Source organism: Pogona vitticeps, chromosome 5, assembly GCF_051106095.1.
Source record: "Pogona vitticeps strain Pit_001003342236 chromosome 5, PviZW2.1, whole genome shotgun sequence".
In the NCBI taxonomy this organism is placed as follows: Eukaryota; Metazoa; Chordata; class Lepidosauria; order Squamata; family Agamidae; genus Pogona; species Pogona vitticeps.
In genome coordinates this window covers 62,378,482-62,399,771 of record NC_135787.1, presented here as the reverse complement: position 1 = coordinate 62,399,771, position 21,290 = coordinate 62,378,482, and the positions used below count along the sequence as shown (strand labels likewise).

General features: G+C 40.7%; 1 protein-coding gene across 4 annotated transcripts in view; it reads right to left on the bottom strand.

Annotated features, from left to right (window-relative positions):
* LOC110077890 (plasma kallikrein) overlaps positions 1 to 21,290 on the bottom strand; it is a 31,225-nt gene extending 9,935 nt beyond the window's left edge. For 2 of the 4 annotated variants that reach the window (XM_020791454.3, XM_073001353.2), the window contains exons 1-10: positions 21,147 to 21,290; positions 18,653 to 18,711; positions 17,289 to 17,448; positions 15,769 to 15,872; positions 13,953 to 14,112; positions 10,508 to 10,617; positions 7,503 to 7,662; positions 5,848 to 5,957; positions 5,566 to 5,725; positions 5,326 to 5,441 (exon numbers count right to left, since the gene is read on the bottom strand). In XM_020791454.3, coding sequence (XP_020647113.3) covers positions 5,326 to 5,441; positions 5,566 to 5,725; positions 5,848 to 5,957; positions 7,503 to 7,662; positions 10,508 to 10,617; positions 13,953 to 14,112; positions 15,769 to 15,872; positions 17,289 to 17,448; positions 18,653 to 18,711; positions 21,147 to 21,160 — 1,153 coding nt within the window. In that variant the 5' untranslated portion in view covers positions 21,161 to 21,290. Of the gene's footprint in view, positions 1 to 5,325; positions 5,442 to 5,565; positions 5,726 to 5,847; positions 5,958 to 7,502; positions 7,663 to 10,507; positions 10,618 to 13,952; positions 14,113 to 15,768; positions 15,873 to 17,288; positions 17,449 to 18,652; positions 18,712 to 19,339; positions 19,428 to 21,146 lie in introns of those variants that run through there. The other 2 variants (XM_073001352.2, XM_020791455.3) reach the window with 2 other exon arrangements.

Sequence of the window (21,290 nt, the reverse complement as noted above, 5' to 3'; positions counted from 1 at the left end):
AGAAGAAAGTCACCAGTACTCCAAGGGAAGCTTATTTATGTTCACTTAGTGTCCACCAGGTGTCATGGCAGCCTAACCTTGTGTGTCTCTCAGGCCATTTTCAGAAAAACAAGGTTACAGGCACAGAAGTAATTTCTCCTATTGTAGAATCCTTTTGGCGTATTTTCAGGGTCAAACCATACATGACTTGGGTGACCTGATCATTGAATTCTCATAGAATTAGGGATGTAATGCCTGATCTGGTTCATGTGTACTAAAATGAGAATGTGGAGTATAAATTATCCTGGCCACAAATATCCCCACCCCACCCATCTCTAAGAGAAGTGCATGTACAAGATCAGTTTTCACCCATTTCTGTAAATATGCAAAATTTATAGCTACAACAGATGTTGTCTTGTTACATGGACTATTCAAACGTAGTAGCATAGGTTAAGGCTGCTAACATATGTCTGCAGATTCAGCCTGTATTTTTTGTGTTTGCTGTGTCTGTGTGTTCTTAGTTTCACTGGGGGGGGGGAATGCTAGGGATGTGGCACAAATTTCACAAGCCATGATGGAGAGGAAAAAGCACTTGTTACATGTAGAATATTCTTGAGGCAAGACCTTTTTATGGAGAGTAGCGATTGAGAATCCACAAAGGCTGTATTATCATGTTGAGACAACCTGTTTTGATCATTAGCAAGACTGCTGAAATTTCATCATGTCCCTACTTACAGTGAAACCCCATGGCTCAGAAAAGGCTATTGAGAAATGCCAGCAAAGGTAAGGAAGGCATCTCCAATCCTGACAGTGGACTCCATGCCCCAACAAAATCCATAGCTTCTCTCTCCAGTTTCAGAGCCACTGTAAGTTGGAGAAGCAAAATCCATCTAGGTTATGAAGAGGAATGGACTGAAAATGAGGGCTAATGAGGGCAGGTGCTTGCCTCCTGAAATATCCAGACCCTGCCAGCTCAAGAGCATGCCACAGATGACGTACTAAACTTGGAGAGTCACTGGTCAGAGACTAACTAATTCAAGCAGCATGGAAGGAAATGCCTACCAAATACAATGTGAAGTGCTTATATGAGTGCTATCCCCAAAGCCCCTTCCAACATACGTACTGTATTCTCATACCAGAAGCTATTGGGCGCTGCAGCATTCAGCAACCAAATGCAAAGCAGCCACCACTACAGAACGGCAACCCATCACACAGCAGCTACCCTCATAAAACAACCCTCCCAGGAGCAACCCAGTCAGAACACAAGGCGTATAAGATGGTCATGTGTCTCTCCTCAGGAAGAAAGAAGAAGAGGAAGATGCCTTCACAGTCTGTTTTGCAGTCTGACACAAAATATACACAGAGAGAGGAGTCTAAAAACTACCACTTACACACTGCCACCTTGATGGGAATGAAGATGCAAAGCTGTTAGAAATCTGATATTTTAAAGCCTTTTGGGTGTTGGTAACAATCACAGAAAGGGGGGGTCTGGTTTGGGGATTTTGGATCTCAAGGACCTGGCTTTTTCCAGATGAGGCAGGGGAGCTGTGGAACTGGGGGCTGATCTCCCTCAGACACAAATATATCCAATCCAGCCATAGCTATACAGTAGTCATGGGAAAGCACACTGAGCTTACTCAAAGGCATTCCTTCTTTTATAATCATCCTGGCATTCAAGAAAAGGTTTAAGTATTGAGCCCAGATGAGCCCTCATCTGAAAGGAAGCTCTGAGGGGCTTGAACTATGTAACTCTTTTTCAAGAAGAAGAGTAAACACAAAGCAGCAAACAGAAGCTGGTGGTCTCATGATAGCTAGAGATGGCTCTCACAGAAAGATTGTTTGTACAGAAATGTTTGTATTGGACTAACATGGCATGTTCAGGGACATGGGTGAAGTTCGGAACAGCTAGATGTTGGTTAAGAGAACATGGGGAACATTGCGTTACAAGCCAAAAGAGCTATCAAGACATCGGAAACTGCTGAATTTGTAGATACATGTTGAGGCATAATTAAACACTGGTTTACTATTACAGAGTGTTACTTTATATTATAATATGTACTGCTACAGTCAAGGTCAGAAAATTTAAAGATTTATACTAAAGTAGCTCTTAATTAGGAGTGGAAGATGAACTACAAAGTTAGCCCTATGTGGCATTCATCTGCAATGTGATATGTGCTGTCATTCCTGACAATAGCTACCCTATGCATTAATAACTTCCAAAAGGTCCTATCATTAGCAGTCCTACTTGGATCTTGAAAAGACCCCAGCTTTCTTTATCAAGTAAATCCATCTCTTGCTCAGGGTGTTTGTTTGTTTTTTGAACAACATTCAGCTTTTCCCAGGATTATTGTCTTTTCTTGGGAGTCTTTTCATTATATGCCAAAAGTACCATAGTCCTGTTTGGTTGATTTAGCTTCTGTTAAGAGGTCAGGCTTAGTTTGATCTTCAGTCCACTTCATTATCTTTCTAGAGATCCATGTTACCTGATAGGCTCTCCTTGAATGCCATATTACATATTGATTGGGGGGTGCCTCAAAACCTTTATCAGGCAAGGGTAGGAACCTCTTTCAGCTAAGAGGCTGCATTGACCTTTGGAGATTGTCTCAGGGCTACATTTTAATGGTAGGCAAGCTCAAAGGCAAATGTTTGGGACCAAAGATATCACAATGTTTTCGCTTAAAGCTCTTCTTGTAAGTACCAAATTTGTAAAGGGGGCGTTTTTACTTTGTAGAATGTAGAGGGGGCACATCAAAAAGCTGGGAAGCCACCAAACAGTGGTGCTAGGAAAAGCAAATGGTGCAATTCACTGCAGCAAATTGCTGCTGGTTAAGAAGTTGAGACTTGTATTTCTTATCTGGCCGAGTGCCTCCTTCCAGTTAGGTCTGCCCGTCCTATAAGATCATCGCAGGCAGGGCGGCTGAGAGTTCTGACCCCGAGAGAGGCCCGGAAAACAACCACTAGAAATAATGTCTATCATACTGCCATGCTCCATGTTTTTATATTTTTCTATGCTTTTAATTGTATTTATTGCATTGTAATTTTATCCTCACTGCACTTTATGATTTTTGATTTTCTCCCCTATGTATTGATGCTGCTATTTGCTATTTTGCTATTTTGTTGTTTTATGTTATTTTCTGTAAACCACCCAGAGTGGCCTTGGCTGCCAGATGGTGCTATAGAAAGCAAAGCAAAGCAAAGCAAAGCAAAGCAAAGCAAAGCAAAGCAAAGCAAAGCAAAGCAAAGCAAAGCAAAGCAAATAAATCAACCAATCAATAAGTAAGTAAGTAAGTAAGTAAGTAAGTAAGTAAGTAAGTAAGTAAGTAAGTAAGTAAGTAAGTAAGTAAGTAAGTAAGTAAGTAAGTAAGTAAGTAAGTAAGTAAGTAAGTAAGTAAGTAAGTAAGTAAGTAAGTGCACATTGGTCATATGATTTGGTGCACGGTGAGAAATACAAGCATCAACTTCTTAACTAGCAGCAATTACCTACAGCAGTTTATTTCACTTGACTTATACTGGCTTGTATGAGCAATGGGATTCTGGCCAATAGAGACAGAAGAAATAAAAATTTAGGACAAATTTCTTTACTATTTGATGAATGGTGCTGTGTAGGTATATGAAGTGGATAGAATTAAAACATTTTAAAAAATCAGTGGCTGAAATCCTCTTGCACACACCAAACTGCAATAAGTTAAGAAATATCCATAGATATTACTTGCTGTACTGAGCTGAATAATGTAACAGATATGTCTTGGTTTACTACAAATTGCTTCTAAAACTCACAGTTTGCATAACTGCACAACAGAATTTAAGCCAATAATGGTTGTTGTGGGTTTTCTGGGCTGTTTGGCCAAAAGGGACCCCCTCACCACTGCAGGAGTACATCGGATGCCTTGCAGTTGTGGACAGGTATATACTGGAACCACAGAATGCAGCATTCACACTAGAATCAAAGAACACGAGAGACACTGCAGACTAAAACACTGGAAAAATCAGCAGTAGCCGAACATGCCCTAAAACAAGCTGGACATGAAATTCTATTTCAAAATACTGAAGTACTGGACAACACCAACAATCATTATGATAGACTGCACAGGGAAGCCATTGAAATCCACAAACACCAGCAGAGCTTCAACAAAAAAGAAGAAAGTTTAAAACTCAACAAAGCCTGGCTCCCAGCACTGAAAAATACAGCCTGCAAAAGGTCAGCAAACCCTATCCAGCCACAAGGACCAGTGATCACTGCACACACAAAACCAGCTAACAACGCCCATCAATCACAGTGACAGATTGTCTCTCACCCTTATCACAATACACCCACACAAAATGATCATCATAATCACCCAATCTCCTGAAAAGGACAAAAGCTGTTCCGGCAGCTATAAATACTCAACTGCAACAGAGCACGGAAAGGGTTCTGACTCCTGTCCTCTGAAGATGCCGGACTGTCATGAGTTCAGCCAAAGAAGATCTGGAATCTGAGGGGTTAATTACAGCTGAGGAAAATGCTGGGCAATTAGAAGCACAGACAGCTGAATCACCACCAGATTCTCCTTTCCCAGTAGCCAGGGTGAGGGCTAAACTTCAGCAAAGACTCATGACATGACGATCAGATGATCGCATGAATGCTTTCCACAGGAACATCAGGTCAACCAGTCCTGAGTTTTAACAGGATGGAAGGCTTCTAGGAGTTTGATGACTGTTTTGCTATATAATCTGCACCTAGAAGGCTTGGAAGCTTGTGGAAGCAACAAGTCAACACTCTGGCTTGCATCCACGGTCCTGCTTATCTTGGACCTTGTTTTCTGGACCCTTGGCTTTGGACTCTGACTTCTGACTATGGTTTGTGTTTTGGCTTTGGCATTTTGGTATCTGCTTTGCATTTTCTGGACTTCTGATATTGGACTGGCTTATTGGACTTTTGCCTGTTGAAACCCTCTGGGAATGTGACACGGACACAGAGACTGGCAAAACGTTAGGAAGAAAAACCTTAAGAACATGGCCAAACAGCAAGGAAAAATCCGCAACAACCATTGGATCCAGGCCGTGAAAGCCTTCAAGAATACATTAAGCCAATAACTTTGTCACATTGCAATAATTCCCAGCCTGATGCTTTCACCATGCCCAGTCAACGTGCCCAGTGGTCAAGCTGGCTGAGGTTGATGGGAACAGTAATCCACCACATCTGGAGGATACTGTTTGGAGATAGCTGGTTCACATCTTACACATTTTGATTAGAAATACAAATTATAACACTTGAGTAAACCAAAGGTTATCATTCCAGATTCAGTTTCTAGCATTGGGTTGCTTACAAATAAGTCAAGTAAACAGTGAATGGGCAACATTACTCACCGGAGCTGACTTTAGTCTGACATAGTCTTAAAGAATAGCCAGAAACCATTTCATTCTCCGATGTGATGCTATACGGAGACCCACTAGGGGTCATTCTTAAGTAACATTTACATTTACTGGGGGGAAAAGACAAATCAAGGTGATAATTATGCTGGAAAGATTGCTTATATAAACTTGATCAGCCTTTTTAAAAAAGTTATTGTGGGGTGATTTTAAAAAACAAAACAGAAAAAAACTTACCCTTCTCGGTTGCACAGGTTTTTGTGGGAAACGTAAGTAAAAAACTGGCAGCGGACGGTGTCTGTACAAAGTTGCTGACATGCCTTGGACCCATTAACAAATTCCACACTCAGTTCCATCCCAATAAAGTTCAAGTTGGAAAAAGTTGGATTGTGACAGGCTGCAACATTTTTGTGAGCAGTGTTAAAATGCCATTCATTTGATACATCAAAGGCAATTTATGATGAGTTTATGAGCTCATAGTTTCTGCTGGTACTGTGCTAACTATAACTTATACATTACCAGGTGTTGTTTTTCGGCAGTTTCGGAGACTGAAACCTGACATAGCATTGCTTCCTTCTATAAATGCATCTGGCATTCCACTTTTTGATGTCATCATCAGACAAGTATACCTAAAACAAAAGCACAAGAAAATCAAAGCTGATGTTGATTAGCAGTGTCTCTTTGGCTTCACATACAGATCACACCCTCTCATCTTACAAAATAATGGTTTGGACTGGCTTACTTAGAGTGACATCAGAACAAATTCATCTCCCACATACACAAACACAGGTACACCTGTGCACAAAGCAGATGCTGTCTCTCCCTCCTACCCTTCCATCCTCTGTTCCTGTACCCAACATAATAGAACAGTTCCTACTATCATTATCATACTGTATTGGTCAAATCAGTTCCTATACAAAAGTGGTTAGATAGTCCTATCCTAAAGCATAGTGTGGCATTCAGTGACCTTGATTCTTTCCAAGTAGTGGTTTGGGTCAAATGTGATGCTGGATGTGACCAACAAACCAATATCAAGATTTCATGTACACAAGATTAGAAATAATTTATATTATTTAAACAGAATTATGATACCGTTCATTCAAGCACAGAGTAGCTTAACTGTAACCAGATAACCTGGTTATCAGTCCAGCTGCTCGCTATAGATTGAGGTCCCTGGTCTCCCACTTTATGCTCCTTCACCTCCTTCTGACTTAATCTGGACAGCTCTTTAAACAAAAGACTGTTCTGTATATAATAATAAACACATAGCAACTCCGGCTGCAATTCTGTACTTAAGTGGATACGTATGGGAGGAATGGAGACTCAGTGGGCTCAGTACTAAGTAATCGCATGCAATCCAGTGTGGTGCTGCAAATGGACTGATGGATGAGAATTCAGGAGACATGGGTCCAAATCCTCACTCAGCCATGGAAACTCGCTGGGGAGTGGCAATGATGAAACCTCTTCTTAAATATCTCACATGGCTTGGTCAGCATAACTCAGATGTGACTTTACATAACAATCACATTCAGGAGAAGCCTATTGTCTTCTCCTCTATCCCTAGCTCTTTCTGAATCCCAAGCCAACATCATAGTGATAGTGTTGGATGTGGAGTTCTGGGAGCTGCAGGTGCAACATTTTCTATCTTTCTACAGAGATCTCAACAACCTTGGGCCTATGTGGTTATATTACCAACCAAGGCACGTGGTGGTGGGAGTAACCTATTTTAGTTCTTTAAAGTCAAATACTAGCTAGTGTCCTAATCGGTTTTAATAAATACCCATGGGCAGGTTATGGTGTCAGAGGCAGGGGATTCACCTCTACGTTTGGGGGTGATGCCCCACCTGCCAAGTTGCCCTATAAAGAACTATTGATTGTTGATTTAAATCTAGTACTGTTTTATATAGGTAAAAAGAAGGTGCAACTGCTAGTTCAATTAACTTCCATACAGAGGGAGAGGAGAACAGTAGTTAGCGCTGCTGAACTCTGGTCAAGGTGGTAGCAGTAGTAGAGGAACTGGAAGCTGGCCGCAGTACATATGTACCAACAATGCATACCCACCTACAGTATTTCATAAGATTCTACAATAAGCCTGAGTGCTTCTTATCAAACCATCTTTTAAACATCATCTTAGAAAGCATAGCATCTTCAAGCTCCTGGATGAGCAGACTTACCTCTCACTTTTTACCTCCCATCTAGGGCCACGAAAGGTAAAAAACAAGCAGTTCGGCTGGTAAGTACAAATCGTTCTGCATACATGGGCATCGGGTGTTAGAACTGTTGTTAGGTGAATGCCAGAAAATACCTGGTGTTGAAAAATGTCCATCCTACAATCTGCAGAAATAATGAATGGGCAAAGTTACTACAATCCATATAGCCATCACATCGTTCACAAATTTACATATACAGTAGCTATGCTGTGGCATCAAGATTTCCTCAGTTCACCCAAGATTAGGGGTACTGTCAGAATTCCTGTGGAAAATAGTTGTTGTTTGTAATTTACACTATAGAGTCAGCGATGGAAAAGGTCCTCTCTTTTTTGGATCATAATTTAGCATGGGCACTGGATAGGTCTCTCCATCATACCTAAGAGCAGTTGCTTAGTTTTGAGAGTGCAGGGCAGCTCATACAGCTACATACAGCTCTGTTCTTTGACAGAATGGGAAGCCCAGGAGGCTCAAGAGAAACAGGTTGTACATTGAATTGTGGTAATTATGGAGAAACCAGAATCAGGCTGCTCTGCCTAAATCTGTACAAAACAGAATCTCGTAGATCAAACACAAGGGCTCATGAGCATCTGTAATCAAACCATCTTGGTGGCTCTGAAATTCTGGGAGTTGTAGTGCAAAATAATAATAACTTTACCCTTGCCATGTAAGTACACAATCTCAAAACAATAGGGAAGCTCATTTAGCAGCTCGTATAGAATCATAGAAAAGTGAAGATGGAAGGGGCCTATAAGGCCATCAAGTCCAACCCTCTGCTCAGTGCAGGAATACAATCAAAGCATATCTGCCACGTGATTATCTGTTTTTCTTGAATGCTTCCAGTGTTGGAGCACTCACCAACTCCACTGTCGTAGTGCTCTAATAGTTAGGAAGTTTTGCCTGATATTCAACCAAAATCTGGCTCCCTTTAGCTTCACCCCATTGTTGCGTATCCTGCAGTCTGGGGTGAACAAGAACAGATCTTGCCCCTCATCTGTAGGACAGCCTTTCAAATATTTGAAAAGTTCTATCGTATCACCCCTCAGTCATCTTTTCTCAAGGCTAAACGTGCCCAATTCTCTCAGCCTTTCCTCATAAGGCTTGGTTTCCAGCCTCCTGATCATCCTTGTCACCCTCCACTGAACTTGTTTCCATTTGTTAGCATCCTTCTTAAAGCGTGGTGCCCAGAACTGGACACAACACTCAAGGTGAGGCCTAACCAGTGCTGAATAAAAGGAATATGAGTCATGTTCTCCCAGCACATCTGCCTAACAGCACTCTTGTGAGAATAAATTGCTATCATAACAATAAATGTTGTGAAGTACTGTATGTTATGAATTCAAAAATGTTTAAAAAGTATTTTGTAATAATTTATGAAATCCTCATTATCATCTTAGAACTGCATATAAGGAACCCTTATGCTGCGGGCTAAACCACAGAAGCCTGTGCTGCAGGATCAGAAGACCAAGCAGTCGTAAGATCGAATCCACGCGACGGAGTGAGCACCCGTCGCTTGTCCCAGCTCCCACCAACCTAGCGGTTCGAAAGCATGCAAATGCAAGTAGATAAATAGGGACCACCTCGGTGGGAAGGTAACAGCGTTCCGTGTCTAAGTCGCACTGGCCATGTGACCACGGAAGATGGTCTTCGGACAAACGCTGGCTCTATGGCTTGGAAACGGGGATGAGCACTGCCCCCTGGAGTCGAACACGACTGGACAAAAAAAATTGTCAAGGGGAACCTTTACCTTTACCTATGATTCTTCAAGTCTAGCCCCTTTCAAGGAGGCATAGTGGAGAATTGAACTCCCAATCTCTGGCTCCACAGCCAGATACTTAAACCACTGAGTGATCCAATGGTTCATAATGACAATTGTTGGCCATACTAATACAGATAAGCTGGAACATGTCCAGAAGAAAAGGTCCGAGATGTTACAAGAATGAGGACTTGAGTGGCAGGACTCTCTGTCAAGTCAAACTGAAGTTGCACCAATAACTCGACTGGGATTCAACTTGTTTTCCCCACACACACAATGGTTCAGACTCCACTCATGACTCAGAACCCACCCACCTTGCTTTCTTCTGGGGGACAAGCTTGTTTTTAAAAGGGACTCAGGCTTGAGTATTAGGACTTGGGACTCTGACCCAAAAAATGCTGACATCCCTGGATGCTAAACAGTCTGTGAACCAAACTTTGTGAGGAATGAGGGAGTCGGCATGGACAGCCTAGAGAAGAGAAAACTGAGAGATGATAAGAGAACCATCTTCAAATATTTGTAGCATTGTCAGGTGGCAGATGGAGCAAGCTTGTTTTTTTCTGGCTCCAGAGAATTAGACCAGAACTAGCAGATTCAAATTACAAGAAAGGAATTATTTATTAAACACTGGGGAGAATTTCCTGAAAACGAGAGCTGCATAATGGTGGGTTAAAAGAATAGTAGGCTTTCCTGCATTTGAGATTTTTAAATAGAGTTTTGATGACCATCTATCAAGGATCTTGTAACTGTGGACTTCCTGCATTGCACAGTTGGATCAGATGACCTCTGGGGTCCCTCCTAGCTCTACAATTCTATGATTCCGGTATAATTTCTTTAGCCCCATAGGATTTGGGGTTGCATCTTGTATGGGGAGTGAGCTCCCGTCGCTTTGTCCCAGCTCCTCGCCAACCTAGCAGTTCGAAAGCATGCAAATGCGAGTAGATAAATAGGTACCACCTCGGTGGGAAGGTAAAACGGCACTCCCTAGTCATGCTGTCCATGTGACAACGGAAACTGTCTTTGGACAAGCGCTGGCTCTATGGCTTGAATAACAGGATGAGCACCGCCCCCTAGAGTTGGACACGACTGGACTAAAAATGTCAAAGAGGAACCTTTACCTTTTACCTTGTATGGGATGTCTTTACAAGGCTTAAATTGATTTAAGCAATCCACAAAATACAATCCACCATATTTTCTGTTATTGTATAATATTTACCTGTTTCTGACAATCGACAGCGCTTTAATGAAAATCCAGATACAACACCTCTAAGGTGCCTTATTTGGACTGGTATTCCTGTGCTGCTGAACTTCAAGTAGCATTTTTGCCTAAAGGGGGGAGGAGAATAAAATTTACAAACCTCAGTAGACAGGCTTCTTGACCTTGCCAAAATTTGACTGACTGATTGATGGCTTGTGCTGTAAGATGCAATGATGCTTATGAGCTAAAATGAATTTAGAACAGGACTGAGCAAATCTCATAGACTGTAGCATTAGCCAGGATTTGTGAATTGTGGGAGACTACATTGTCTCTTGGTACCAGGTACTGACAAACATGCACAAATACATCACAGAGGTGGATGGACCGTTGCCTTCCATTTTTAATAGATATTCACTGTGTATATGTTGTAAATAGATAGACAGACAGATGCATACACAATCATCATGTAATATGACTTTTTGAGGGGCTTCGATGAGTTCCTATTGTAGGAGTAGATGAAACAGCTTTCCCCAGATAGAAGCCCTTCAGATATGTCATATTACAGTTCCCATCATTGCCACCTAGCCTAATCATGGAGCATTAAGTTGTCAGGATGCTTCACCATCCTTTACTCCTCATGGACACCACCCACCCACCCATATGCTGCAGAGAGTGTCAAGGGGGATCCTGGTGACTGGGGTAAGTTGTAATATAGGGTATAGGGGCTCATCCCAAACCGGGTGGATGGACCAATGTAATCTTTCTATCAGCAGAAGAGAGATACTGGGTAAACTACAACTGCTAGTTCTAACTATAGTAGACCCATTGTACCAATCTGACTCATATAATTCCTCGAGAGAGGGGTAGGGAGGGAGATCAACCCCACTGTGTTTGGGGAATACATGTCATTTTATGCGCATAAGCTTCCAGTTCAGTCTTTTTTGTACCATGTGCAGAGTTTAGCTTGTGGGGACATCCACAGGTGATGGGGAGGCAGCAGCCTCTCCACATGTTTTTTTTTCCAAGTGCATAGTAGGAATTTCTGGAGAGCACTCCATACTTCTAATTGCTTCCAGGTATCTCACAGATATGGTCAAACAGGTGATGGCAAGAATAAACATTGACATCCTGGGCATCAGTGAGCTAAAATGGACAGGAATGGGTGAATTCAATTCAGATGATTATCATATCTACTATTGTGGGCAAGAATCCCGTAGAAGAAATGGAGTAGCCCTCATAGTCAACAAAAGAGTGGGAAAAGCTGTACTGGGATACAATCTCAAAAATGATAGAATGATTTCAATATGAATCCGAGGCAGATCTTTCAACATCACAATAATCCAAGTTTATGCACCAACCACCGATGGTGAAGAGGCTGAAATTGACCAATTATATTAAGACTTACAACACCTTCTAGAACTGACATCAAAGAAAGATGTTCTTGTCGTTATAGGGGACTGGAATGCTAAAGAAGAGAGTCAAGAGATAAAAGGAACAACAGGAAAGTTTGGCCTTGGAGTTCAAAGCAAAGCAGGGCAAAGGCTAATAGAATTTTGTCAAGAGAACAAGCTGGTCATCACAAACACTCTTTTCCAACAACACAAGAGGTGACTCTACACATGGACATCACCAGATGGGCAATACTGAAATCAGATTGATTATATTCTCTGCAGCCAAAGATGGAGAAGCTCTATACAGTCAGCAAAAACAAGACCTGAAGCTGATTGTGGCTCTCATCATCAGCTGCTTATAGCAAAACTCAAGCTTAAAGTGAAGAAAGTAGGAAAAACCACTGGGCTAGTCAGGTATAATCTAAACCATACCCCTTACTAATACACAGTGGAAGTGAAGAACAGATTTAAGGAACTCGATTTGGTGGACAAAGTGCCCGAAGAACTATGGCTGGAGGCTTGTAGCATTGTACAGGAGGCAACAACAAAAACCATCCCAAAGAAAAAGGAATGCAAGAAAGCAAAGTGACTGTTCAACGAGGCCTTACAAATAGCAGAGAAGAGAAGGGAAACAAAATGCAAGGGAGATAGGGAAAATTACAGAAAACTGAATGCAGACTTCCAAAGAATAGCAAAGAGAGACAAGAGGGCCTTCTTAAATGAACAGTGCAAAGAAATAGAGGAAAAGAACAGAAAGGGAAGAACCAAAGATCTGTTCAAGAAAACTGGAGATACTAAAGGAACATTTTGTGCAAAGATGGACATGATAAAGGACAAAAATGGCAGGGACCTCACAGAAGCAGAATATATCAAGAAGAGGTGGCAAGAATATACAGAGGAATTATACCAGAAAGATCCTAGAGAGTGAAGTCAAATGGGTCGTAGAAAGCATGGCTAAGAACAAGGCCAGTGGAGGTGATGGCATTCCAGTTGAACTATTTAAAATCTTAACAGATGACGCTGTTAAGGTGCTACACTCAATATGCCAGCAAGTTTGGAAAACCCAGCAGTGGCCAGAGGATTGGAAAAGATCGGTCTACATTCTAATCCCAAAGAAGGGCATTGCCAAAGAGTGCTCCAACTACCGTACAATTGCACTCATTTCACACGCTAGCAAGGTTATGCTCAAAATCCTACAAAGAAGGCTTCAGCAGTATGTGGACCGAGAACTCCCAGAAGTACAAGCTGGATTCCGAAGGGGCTGAGGAACCAGAGACCAAATTGCTAACATGCGCTGGATAATGGAGAAAGCCAGACAGTTCCAGAAAAACATCTACTTCTGCTTCATTGACTACGCAAAAGCCTTTGATTGTGTGGACCACACCAAACTATGAAGTTATTACTGTATTGGGATATTATTTGCATATGTTCTGCTTGAAAAATGACTGCAATTAAAAACTGGCTGGTGAATGGACATCTTTATTCCTTTGCACGATAGCATAACAGAGATCCACTATAGTGTATAAAACGTTGGTGGAACTTTCTACAGAGCATCAGCAGGTAAAGCTTAATAAATTGTAGCAGCACAAAGATCTTAATTGTTCTGGCAATAAATAAATACCAACAAAAATTAAAGATCAACCATCATAAAATATGTCTATTCCCCCACCCCAACCCCCAAAATGTACAGGAGACAGAGCCCAAAGATTTGGTGGTACATTGAAACAGCTCCCTTCTTTGCCCGTGAGGCATAACAGAGTGTTAAAAACCATGTCGAAACTGTTACAATTCATCCAATGATCTGTTGGGGTGCAAAGGCCTGTGCCATCTCCCCCTTGTATAAGTGGGTGAAGGAATCCAGGGCCATTCAAATGGAAGAATCTCCCAAAATTCTTGATCACTGGCTTCCTGGATGACGCTGATGGGACCTGGAGTCCAACATCATCTGGGGGATCATGGTTCCCACCCACCCTCACTTCCAACTATCAAATGATGGTTTGTTAAAGCTGATTTATAGACCCAACATACTCATCAGTCTCTAGGTTTCTTTAACACATCTGAAAATCATTTACCGCAAGCCTGCTTGATGAAACAACGTGGTGGTATATGTGAAAAAATAGCAGTGATTCTGATTGGTGCATCTTTTTTGGCACTGTTGGTAACTGTCAGCATCAGTTACATTGTAATTTTCTCCTTTCATATCCAGTCCTTCATAAACCTCCTTGTTACAAGCTAGAAATAAAAATAGTGGTCTGAAAATGTAGAAGAAAACCAATTGTAAGGCACTTAGAATGGCCTCAAACTAGGGCTCCCAAAAATCACACTCTGGTACTGTAACCTCACAAGCAACTGGCACTCTGATTCACCTATGCACCTATTAGACAGAGGTCCAAACTTTTAAGGGCACCACAGTACCAACCACCTAACCCTGATGGGCCAATCCCCATGTGCCAGATGCTACAAAGCCTGGCTCTAAAGCTAGCTCCTCAGTCCAAACAATGTCCCTGTACCATTAAGACTCTACCTCCTAGACCAGACCTGGGCAAATTGTGGCCCTCCAGATGTTGCTGAACTGCAACTCCCAGCAATCCTAGCCCACACAGCTAATAGTGAGGAGTGCTGGGATTTGCAGTTCAGCAACATCTGGAGGGCCGCGCTTTGCCCAGGTCTGACCTAGACTCTGATCCCTTTTTACAATGACAGTCCTTTTCCCCTGCCCAGTATTGCTGCTTCGGACCTTGATTATGACATGCTTTTTGAGCACAAAATCTGGATCTGGTTACTCTCCAGCCTGAGCTACCTGTCCTGGAATCAGGTTGTACCCATTTCTCTCCTCGTTATCACAACAATGCACCCACAACAAGACATACTAATTACCCATCTCCTGAACAGGACAAAAGCCTATCTCACAGCCATAAATATTCCACTCCCAACCAAACCACACCAGAGCACAGAGTGCTGTCCTCTGAAGATGTCGGCCACAGAGACTGATGAAATGTTAAGAACAACCTTCAGAACACGGCCAAAGAGCCCGAAAAACCCACAACAACCATAAGAAGAGACATTCCTTCAAATAACTAGGGCTCCAAATTCTGATTTCTAATTATTATGTTAGTCCAGCCTTTCTCTTGCTTTGCCCAGTTTCATCACACTTTAAAATGTCTCTCCTTCACTCTCTGGCCACATTTTCCCAAAACTATTCTCCAAACTGTGTCTGGTTAGTATTTAGATGAAAAACCAGATACAGAAAACAACACCGCTTAGGTTCCTTGTCAAGGGCAAGAGATAGTGCAGTGTTTTCTGCAAGGATAAAGCATAAAAAGATTGGGGTCTTGTTCTCTCGGAGTCGGTCTGGGAAGACCCCTGCCTAAAGCAGTGGAGGCAGGTGACTCCCAAGTTTACAAGGAAAGTGAGTGTGATCTGGATTTTAGTCTGAGGTTTACAGTGGCTATTAAAGATGCCAAACCTCAAATAGGTTCAGCAATATGGGCAAGCACCTATAATAACAATAACAACAACAATAACAACAATAACGATAATGACGACGATGACGACGACGACGATAATAATAATAATAATAATAATAATAATAATAATAATAATAATAATAATAATAATAATAATAATAATAATAATAATAATAATAATAATAATAATAATAATAATAATAATAAAGCGAGGCTGAAACCTAGTCTGGATTTACCATATGTACAGAATCAGAGTGATTAGCATTCACTGGCTGGAAAGCCTAAAGAGCTGCTACTAAAGGATGTAAACAGTACTGAGATAGTGAGGCCAGTGGTATATGGTACCTTCCAATGTCCTATATACCGTACCTTTTGGCTTTGGGGTGTGTGCATGTGTGTAGCTGGAACACCCAAACCTTACCAGTAACATGAGGGCATTGTTTCCGGGAATGTCCAGAGATTGCTCCTTGCATGGCTACCTTTGGCAAAACTTGAGAATTAATATCTTTCAGGAAGCACGAAAACCTGATATTAAGGAAGAGACGGAGAGGGAGGGAGGGAGGGAGAGGAGCAAAAACAACAATAATGAAATGTTCCCACCCCCTTTTCTTTCCAATGACGAAATTTAATTGGGACAGAAAGCTGGGTTTTGTTTGTTTTGTTTTGTTTTCCTGTGTTACATTACAAATCTGGCATGTATATAAATCACAGCATGTACATATGTACAGTAGGACTGCGGTATCCACAGGGGATCCGTTCCAAGTCCCTCTGCAGATACTGAAAACCACAGATATGCAAATCTTATGTATAGCTGCAGTTGTAGAAGAAGTAGCTATATTAGTCTGCTCAAGCGTTATAAGTAAAAATGAAACAAAAAATGAAAGAACAACTGAAAAGACAAAAAAGTGGTGCCCTCTTAGAGACTGTTGTATTTTAATGTGAGCTTTGTGAGGGTGTAAGAACCTCTGTCATGAACAACAATGACAGAATAATATGAACGTGAATTATACTGAAGAGACTGGCCTTTTGCGGTTGCTTTTTTTTTTTTTTTGCAAGCCTTTTAAATGTTATTGATGAGAGAGGTTCTTCCATCCTTTATAGCACAAGTTTCAATGGAATATACCTGTATATAAAAGAGCCTATCAAGTCACTGTTAAATACTCATTGACTTTCTTACCAAACGACCATGAACTCTGTATTTGATGCCATGTATAAATATTTGCCATGGTATATCTCTCTCTTATGTCTGAGGAAGTGGGGTTATCCACAAAAGCTCACATTAAAATATAGCAGGTGGTCTCTAAGGCTCCATCACATTTTTGTCTTTTTAATTTGTTCTTTTTAAAAAAAACTCTCTTTTTTTGCCTATAATACTTATATATAGAAGGGATTGTCACTCTCGAATTGTTCCAAGACCTCTATTCAGAACACATTACCATAGTCTCTCGAGACTGAAGGTTGCCTACAACTTATATATACAGTATAGCAGGGATGGTAAAGTGTATTAGCCAATTTTACCCCTACGTACCCCTGAGGTGGAAAGGGGAAGCTTGCTTTTCGTCTTCTGTGCTTTTGAGCCACTGCTAAGGCCATGAGGGGTGCGGAAGATGTCTGAATGGAGGTGAGGCAGCAGTGGCAACAATGGAAGTGTGGGTGGGAGTGGGAACAAGGAATCAGGAATGGAAATGCAGCAAAGAAGCAGAAGCTGAGCTGCAACAAGAACAACCACCCCAGGGATGAGAATGGGAGCAGCCTACATAGTCTCTGGTTCCCTCTAGTGGCCAGTTTTGGCAATATACCTTGGAAACACATATTTCTGGTGTATGGATTTTATTTATTTAATATTTTCAGGCAGCAGATAACTGAAACTGTGGGTATTTATACCACAGATCCAGGGGCTCTACTGTACCCAGTTCTGATAGACAGAAATTTGAATATTACCTTGTATTATTGTTTGCAAAGTTGCCTGGCAGATAGGAGAATAAAAGACATCTTGGATGGTAGGTGCATACTGTTCTGCAGTACTCCTCATCTGGAGTGTAAACCCTAGAAATATCTCCTCCTTGGATATATGTGTTTTTGTAGACCTGAGATATACATTCTGAGACCAGAGAAAAAGGCAAAATGTTAACATGTGTTCACTTGCACTTGGAGGATTTTTAGGGCAATTTGTTTAATCTCAGCTATAACTCTCTCAGACATACAGGTCTGACAGTGGTGAAACCTGAAACCTGAAGTACACTGGTTGTAGGCCCACTTACCAGTAAATGTCAGCTAAATCTCTTCCCAGGCAAACCTTTTTGAGCCCAAGTGCCCAAACTGCAATACAAAACAAACTTGCTTGATTCAAAGTGCCAACACTGCAATTAAACCTGAATACTGAGGTTTTAGTTTAGAAAAAAAAACTGCCCTTGCACTGCAAGGGTTAAATGCTTGTGTTTTTTCTAGGGGAAGTATTAACAGAGAAATACTTACTAGTCCTCCATTGGGCTTGACTGGTAATGGACACCATTGCACCCCTCCACTGGACCACTGCACCAACAGAGGGGAGTGCTGAAATCCAGGGTTGGAGGATGGGTAAGTATTTCTCTATGGTGACTTATGGCTCGTGTGCCCACAGAGAGGGCTCTGTGTGCCAGCTGTGGCATGCATGCCATAGGTTCGCCATCACTAGGGTATTCCAGGAGTTGTGTTCTCAAAAAGTAAGGTTTTCTGTCTCTCTCAAACCACTTACTGCAGCTTAATTCATAGGAAGAGTTGCAGATTAAAAGTTTTTGATGCTTTCCACAAAGATCTTTTCAACTTTATGATTTTTGTATTATTTTCACATCACAACTTATATACAAAAGTGGTTTGGGGGGCTCATTTTATGCCTCTGGCTTCAGGTGATGGCATTGCTAATTATGGCTCTACAAGCGGGTCCTACTCAGCAGAGTCGTTCTGCTGGCAGCTTGCCCATTTGACCAGTCTTTGAGATCAGCTGACAGAAGATGGTTCTGCTGAAAGAGCATTTCTGCTCTTTCACAAGCATTTAGACTTGAGCCTAATTCTCACCTTCCACAGCTGGTGCATCTGTGAGTGGTGATTGCACTATCCCAGGGAAGATTTAGGGTTGCCTGACTGCCCTGACAATTAAACATGCAGAATGCTGGATTCCCCATATCACAAAGTACATATTGTTAGGTAGAAAAACTGCATTGCTCTGTCTCATTAGATTGTTTGGGCAAAGGTTAATGCTTAGGCATACATTTTCACAAAGCATCCTATATAAATAAGAAGTAACAGTTTATGTACAAGATACTTACCACTGTAGACTGAAGAAAACAACATAATGAAAGACAGTGTTTGAGAAATCCAAGCCATCCTTTAAAAAAGGCAATGACATATTTTAATTACCAGTTTTACAGTGTCTGGAGCCTTTACTTATTTATTTATTTATTATTTATTTTTCTTATATTATTTATATGATGCTTCTCTCTCCATAGAGGACCCAAGGTGACTCACAACACATAAAACAACAGATTTTAAAACACTATATAAAGATCATATAAATACAATCTTTAAAATATAATTAAACATATATTAAGATTTTAAAAATCAAGTTTATTAGCAGAATTGCCTGATGAATTTAACTAAATGGGCATTAAAACTGCCAATAATATTGCTTAGTAATTTAAAGAATTTTATGTATAAAGTTTTCTTATATAAAAAGGAAACCTCTCCTGCTCTTATTTAAATAAGCAATCTGCTTAGAACTAGTGATACAAAAAAAAGATTCAACTTAGCATGTTTAGTCAATGAAATAATTTCTTGTTTTGCCTCTTCCAATAACTCAATTCTTTCCATGATTCCTCAAAAGATGCATATGGACTTGTGAATAAATCACACTGAACACAAAAGAGTTTACGTCTGGGAGTGTATGAAGAGCTATGCAGGTCAATTCTGTGGATGTTTGCTCAGAAACATACTGTGTTATGTAAAACTGGACTCACTTCCTAGTAAGTGGATTCAGGATTCGTTTAGACTCTGATCTTGAATCTCAGTTGCACATAGTGTATGTTTATCAGTTTAATTGTAAGCAAAACTGAAGTACATTCTCTGACCTGTGAAGCAAAGGTTACTTTAGTCTCAACAGACTGTGCCTGAAATCCAATAATAAGTAGCAACTAGAGTAATCCCACTGAATCATTGGGGATTTAGTGACTCAACTCCTCTGTAACTTATAGTAAACCTACTCTAGCTGTGATTTACTACTAGATTTTAGCTTATGTATCAATGACACAAAAAAGATTTTCTTATAATCTATATGATCTACTTCCTATAAAATACTATAAAAGTGTGCTTTTACATTTACCTAGTATTTTGCATTACTGTATAGCAAAGGATGGGGAAATAAATTAATTTCACTGTCATGTAGATTACCTGTTACTTAAATCCCATTTCATGTCTGCATTAATCTGCTTAATTTAAATGTACAAACATCACATTTAAAGATGTATTTCCTAAAGTAGTTACTCTTCATGCACTTTTAAATCTGTTATTTTTGTCTTGGAAATATGCTTATCCTTTTACAATGAAATGTATTCAAAGTTTAAACAGATTTGGTTGTTGAGGGTTTTCTGGGCTGTTTGGCTGTGTTCTTAAGCTTTTTCTTCTTTTTTGTTGAAGCTCTGCTGGTGTTTGTGGATTTCAATGGCTTCCCTGTGCCTAACATAATGATTGCTGGTGTTGTCCAGTACTTCAGTATTTTGAAATAGAATTTCATGTCCAGCTTGTTTTAAGGCATGTTCAGCTACTCCCATTTTTCACCTCAACAAAGCCTGGCTCCCAGCACTGAAAAATACAGCCTGCAAAAGGTCAATGAACTCTACCCAACTACAAGGACCAGTGATCACTGCGCACAAAAGACCAGCTAACGACACCCATCAATCACAGTGACAGATCGTCTCTTCCCCCTGATCACAACAATACACCCACAAGAAAAACACGCTGATCACCATAATCACCCAATCTCCTGAAAAGGACAAAAGCTGTTCCCACAGCTATAAATACTCAAGTATCCAACAAACTGCAACATAGCACAGACAGAGTTCTGACTCCTGTCCTCTGAAGGTGCCTGACACAGAGACTGGTGAAACGTTAGGAAGAAAAACCTTAAGAACACAGCCAAACAGCCCAGAAAACCCACAACAACCATCAGATCCCGGCCATGAAAGCCTTCAAGAATACATTAAATAGATTTACTGTTGGGTTTCACTTCGATAAAAATGCCTCTTTACAGTTCTTCACTGGTCTACTTAAAAGTTTGTTGCAGTGTTTCCCACAGTACTTAACTCCCATGGAATTGCATTTAGGATTGCTTCGGTACAGATAAGCAGGGTAGAATTGGTTTATGAGTTCATGAGTTTTACTGATTGACCTGCCAGTTAAATTTGGATATCTAAAAACAGTTCAAAAGTTTAAAAGTACACTTTTCTGGCTTTTCATATGGTGCACCCATATGATCAAAGGCATCGTGTTAAGGAGAGAACAAAGGAAGACTTCTTTCAATTAAAAAAAATTGTTAACCAATTATTTGGGAATGTTTCTATAGTCAATTAAACATTTTTAAAAGAATCAATAAATCTAACAGATTAATCGATTAAATACTGAAACTCTTGTAATACATTATATGCATTATTCTGTAATTCTGTAGGTAATCTTAACCAACACCAGATGCTTCACAGGAAAGCCATGCAGTAAATTCAAATTTATCTTTCGTTGAAAAGGAATGCCCACTATATAAAGGAGGTTTATTACCTTGAAGTTGCCATGCGAGTTGAAACGTTTCTGCTTGAACAGAGGAAATGTGGTGTGCCAAAAAAGGAGGGGTGGGGGTGGGGGACAGGTACTAAACAGAAAGAAAAAAAAAGAGGATTATTCCATGTTGGCCTTTCATGTCAA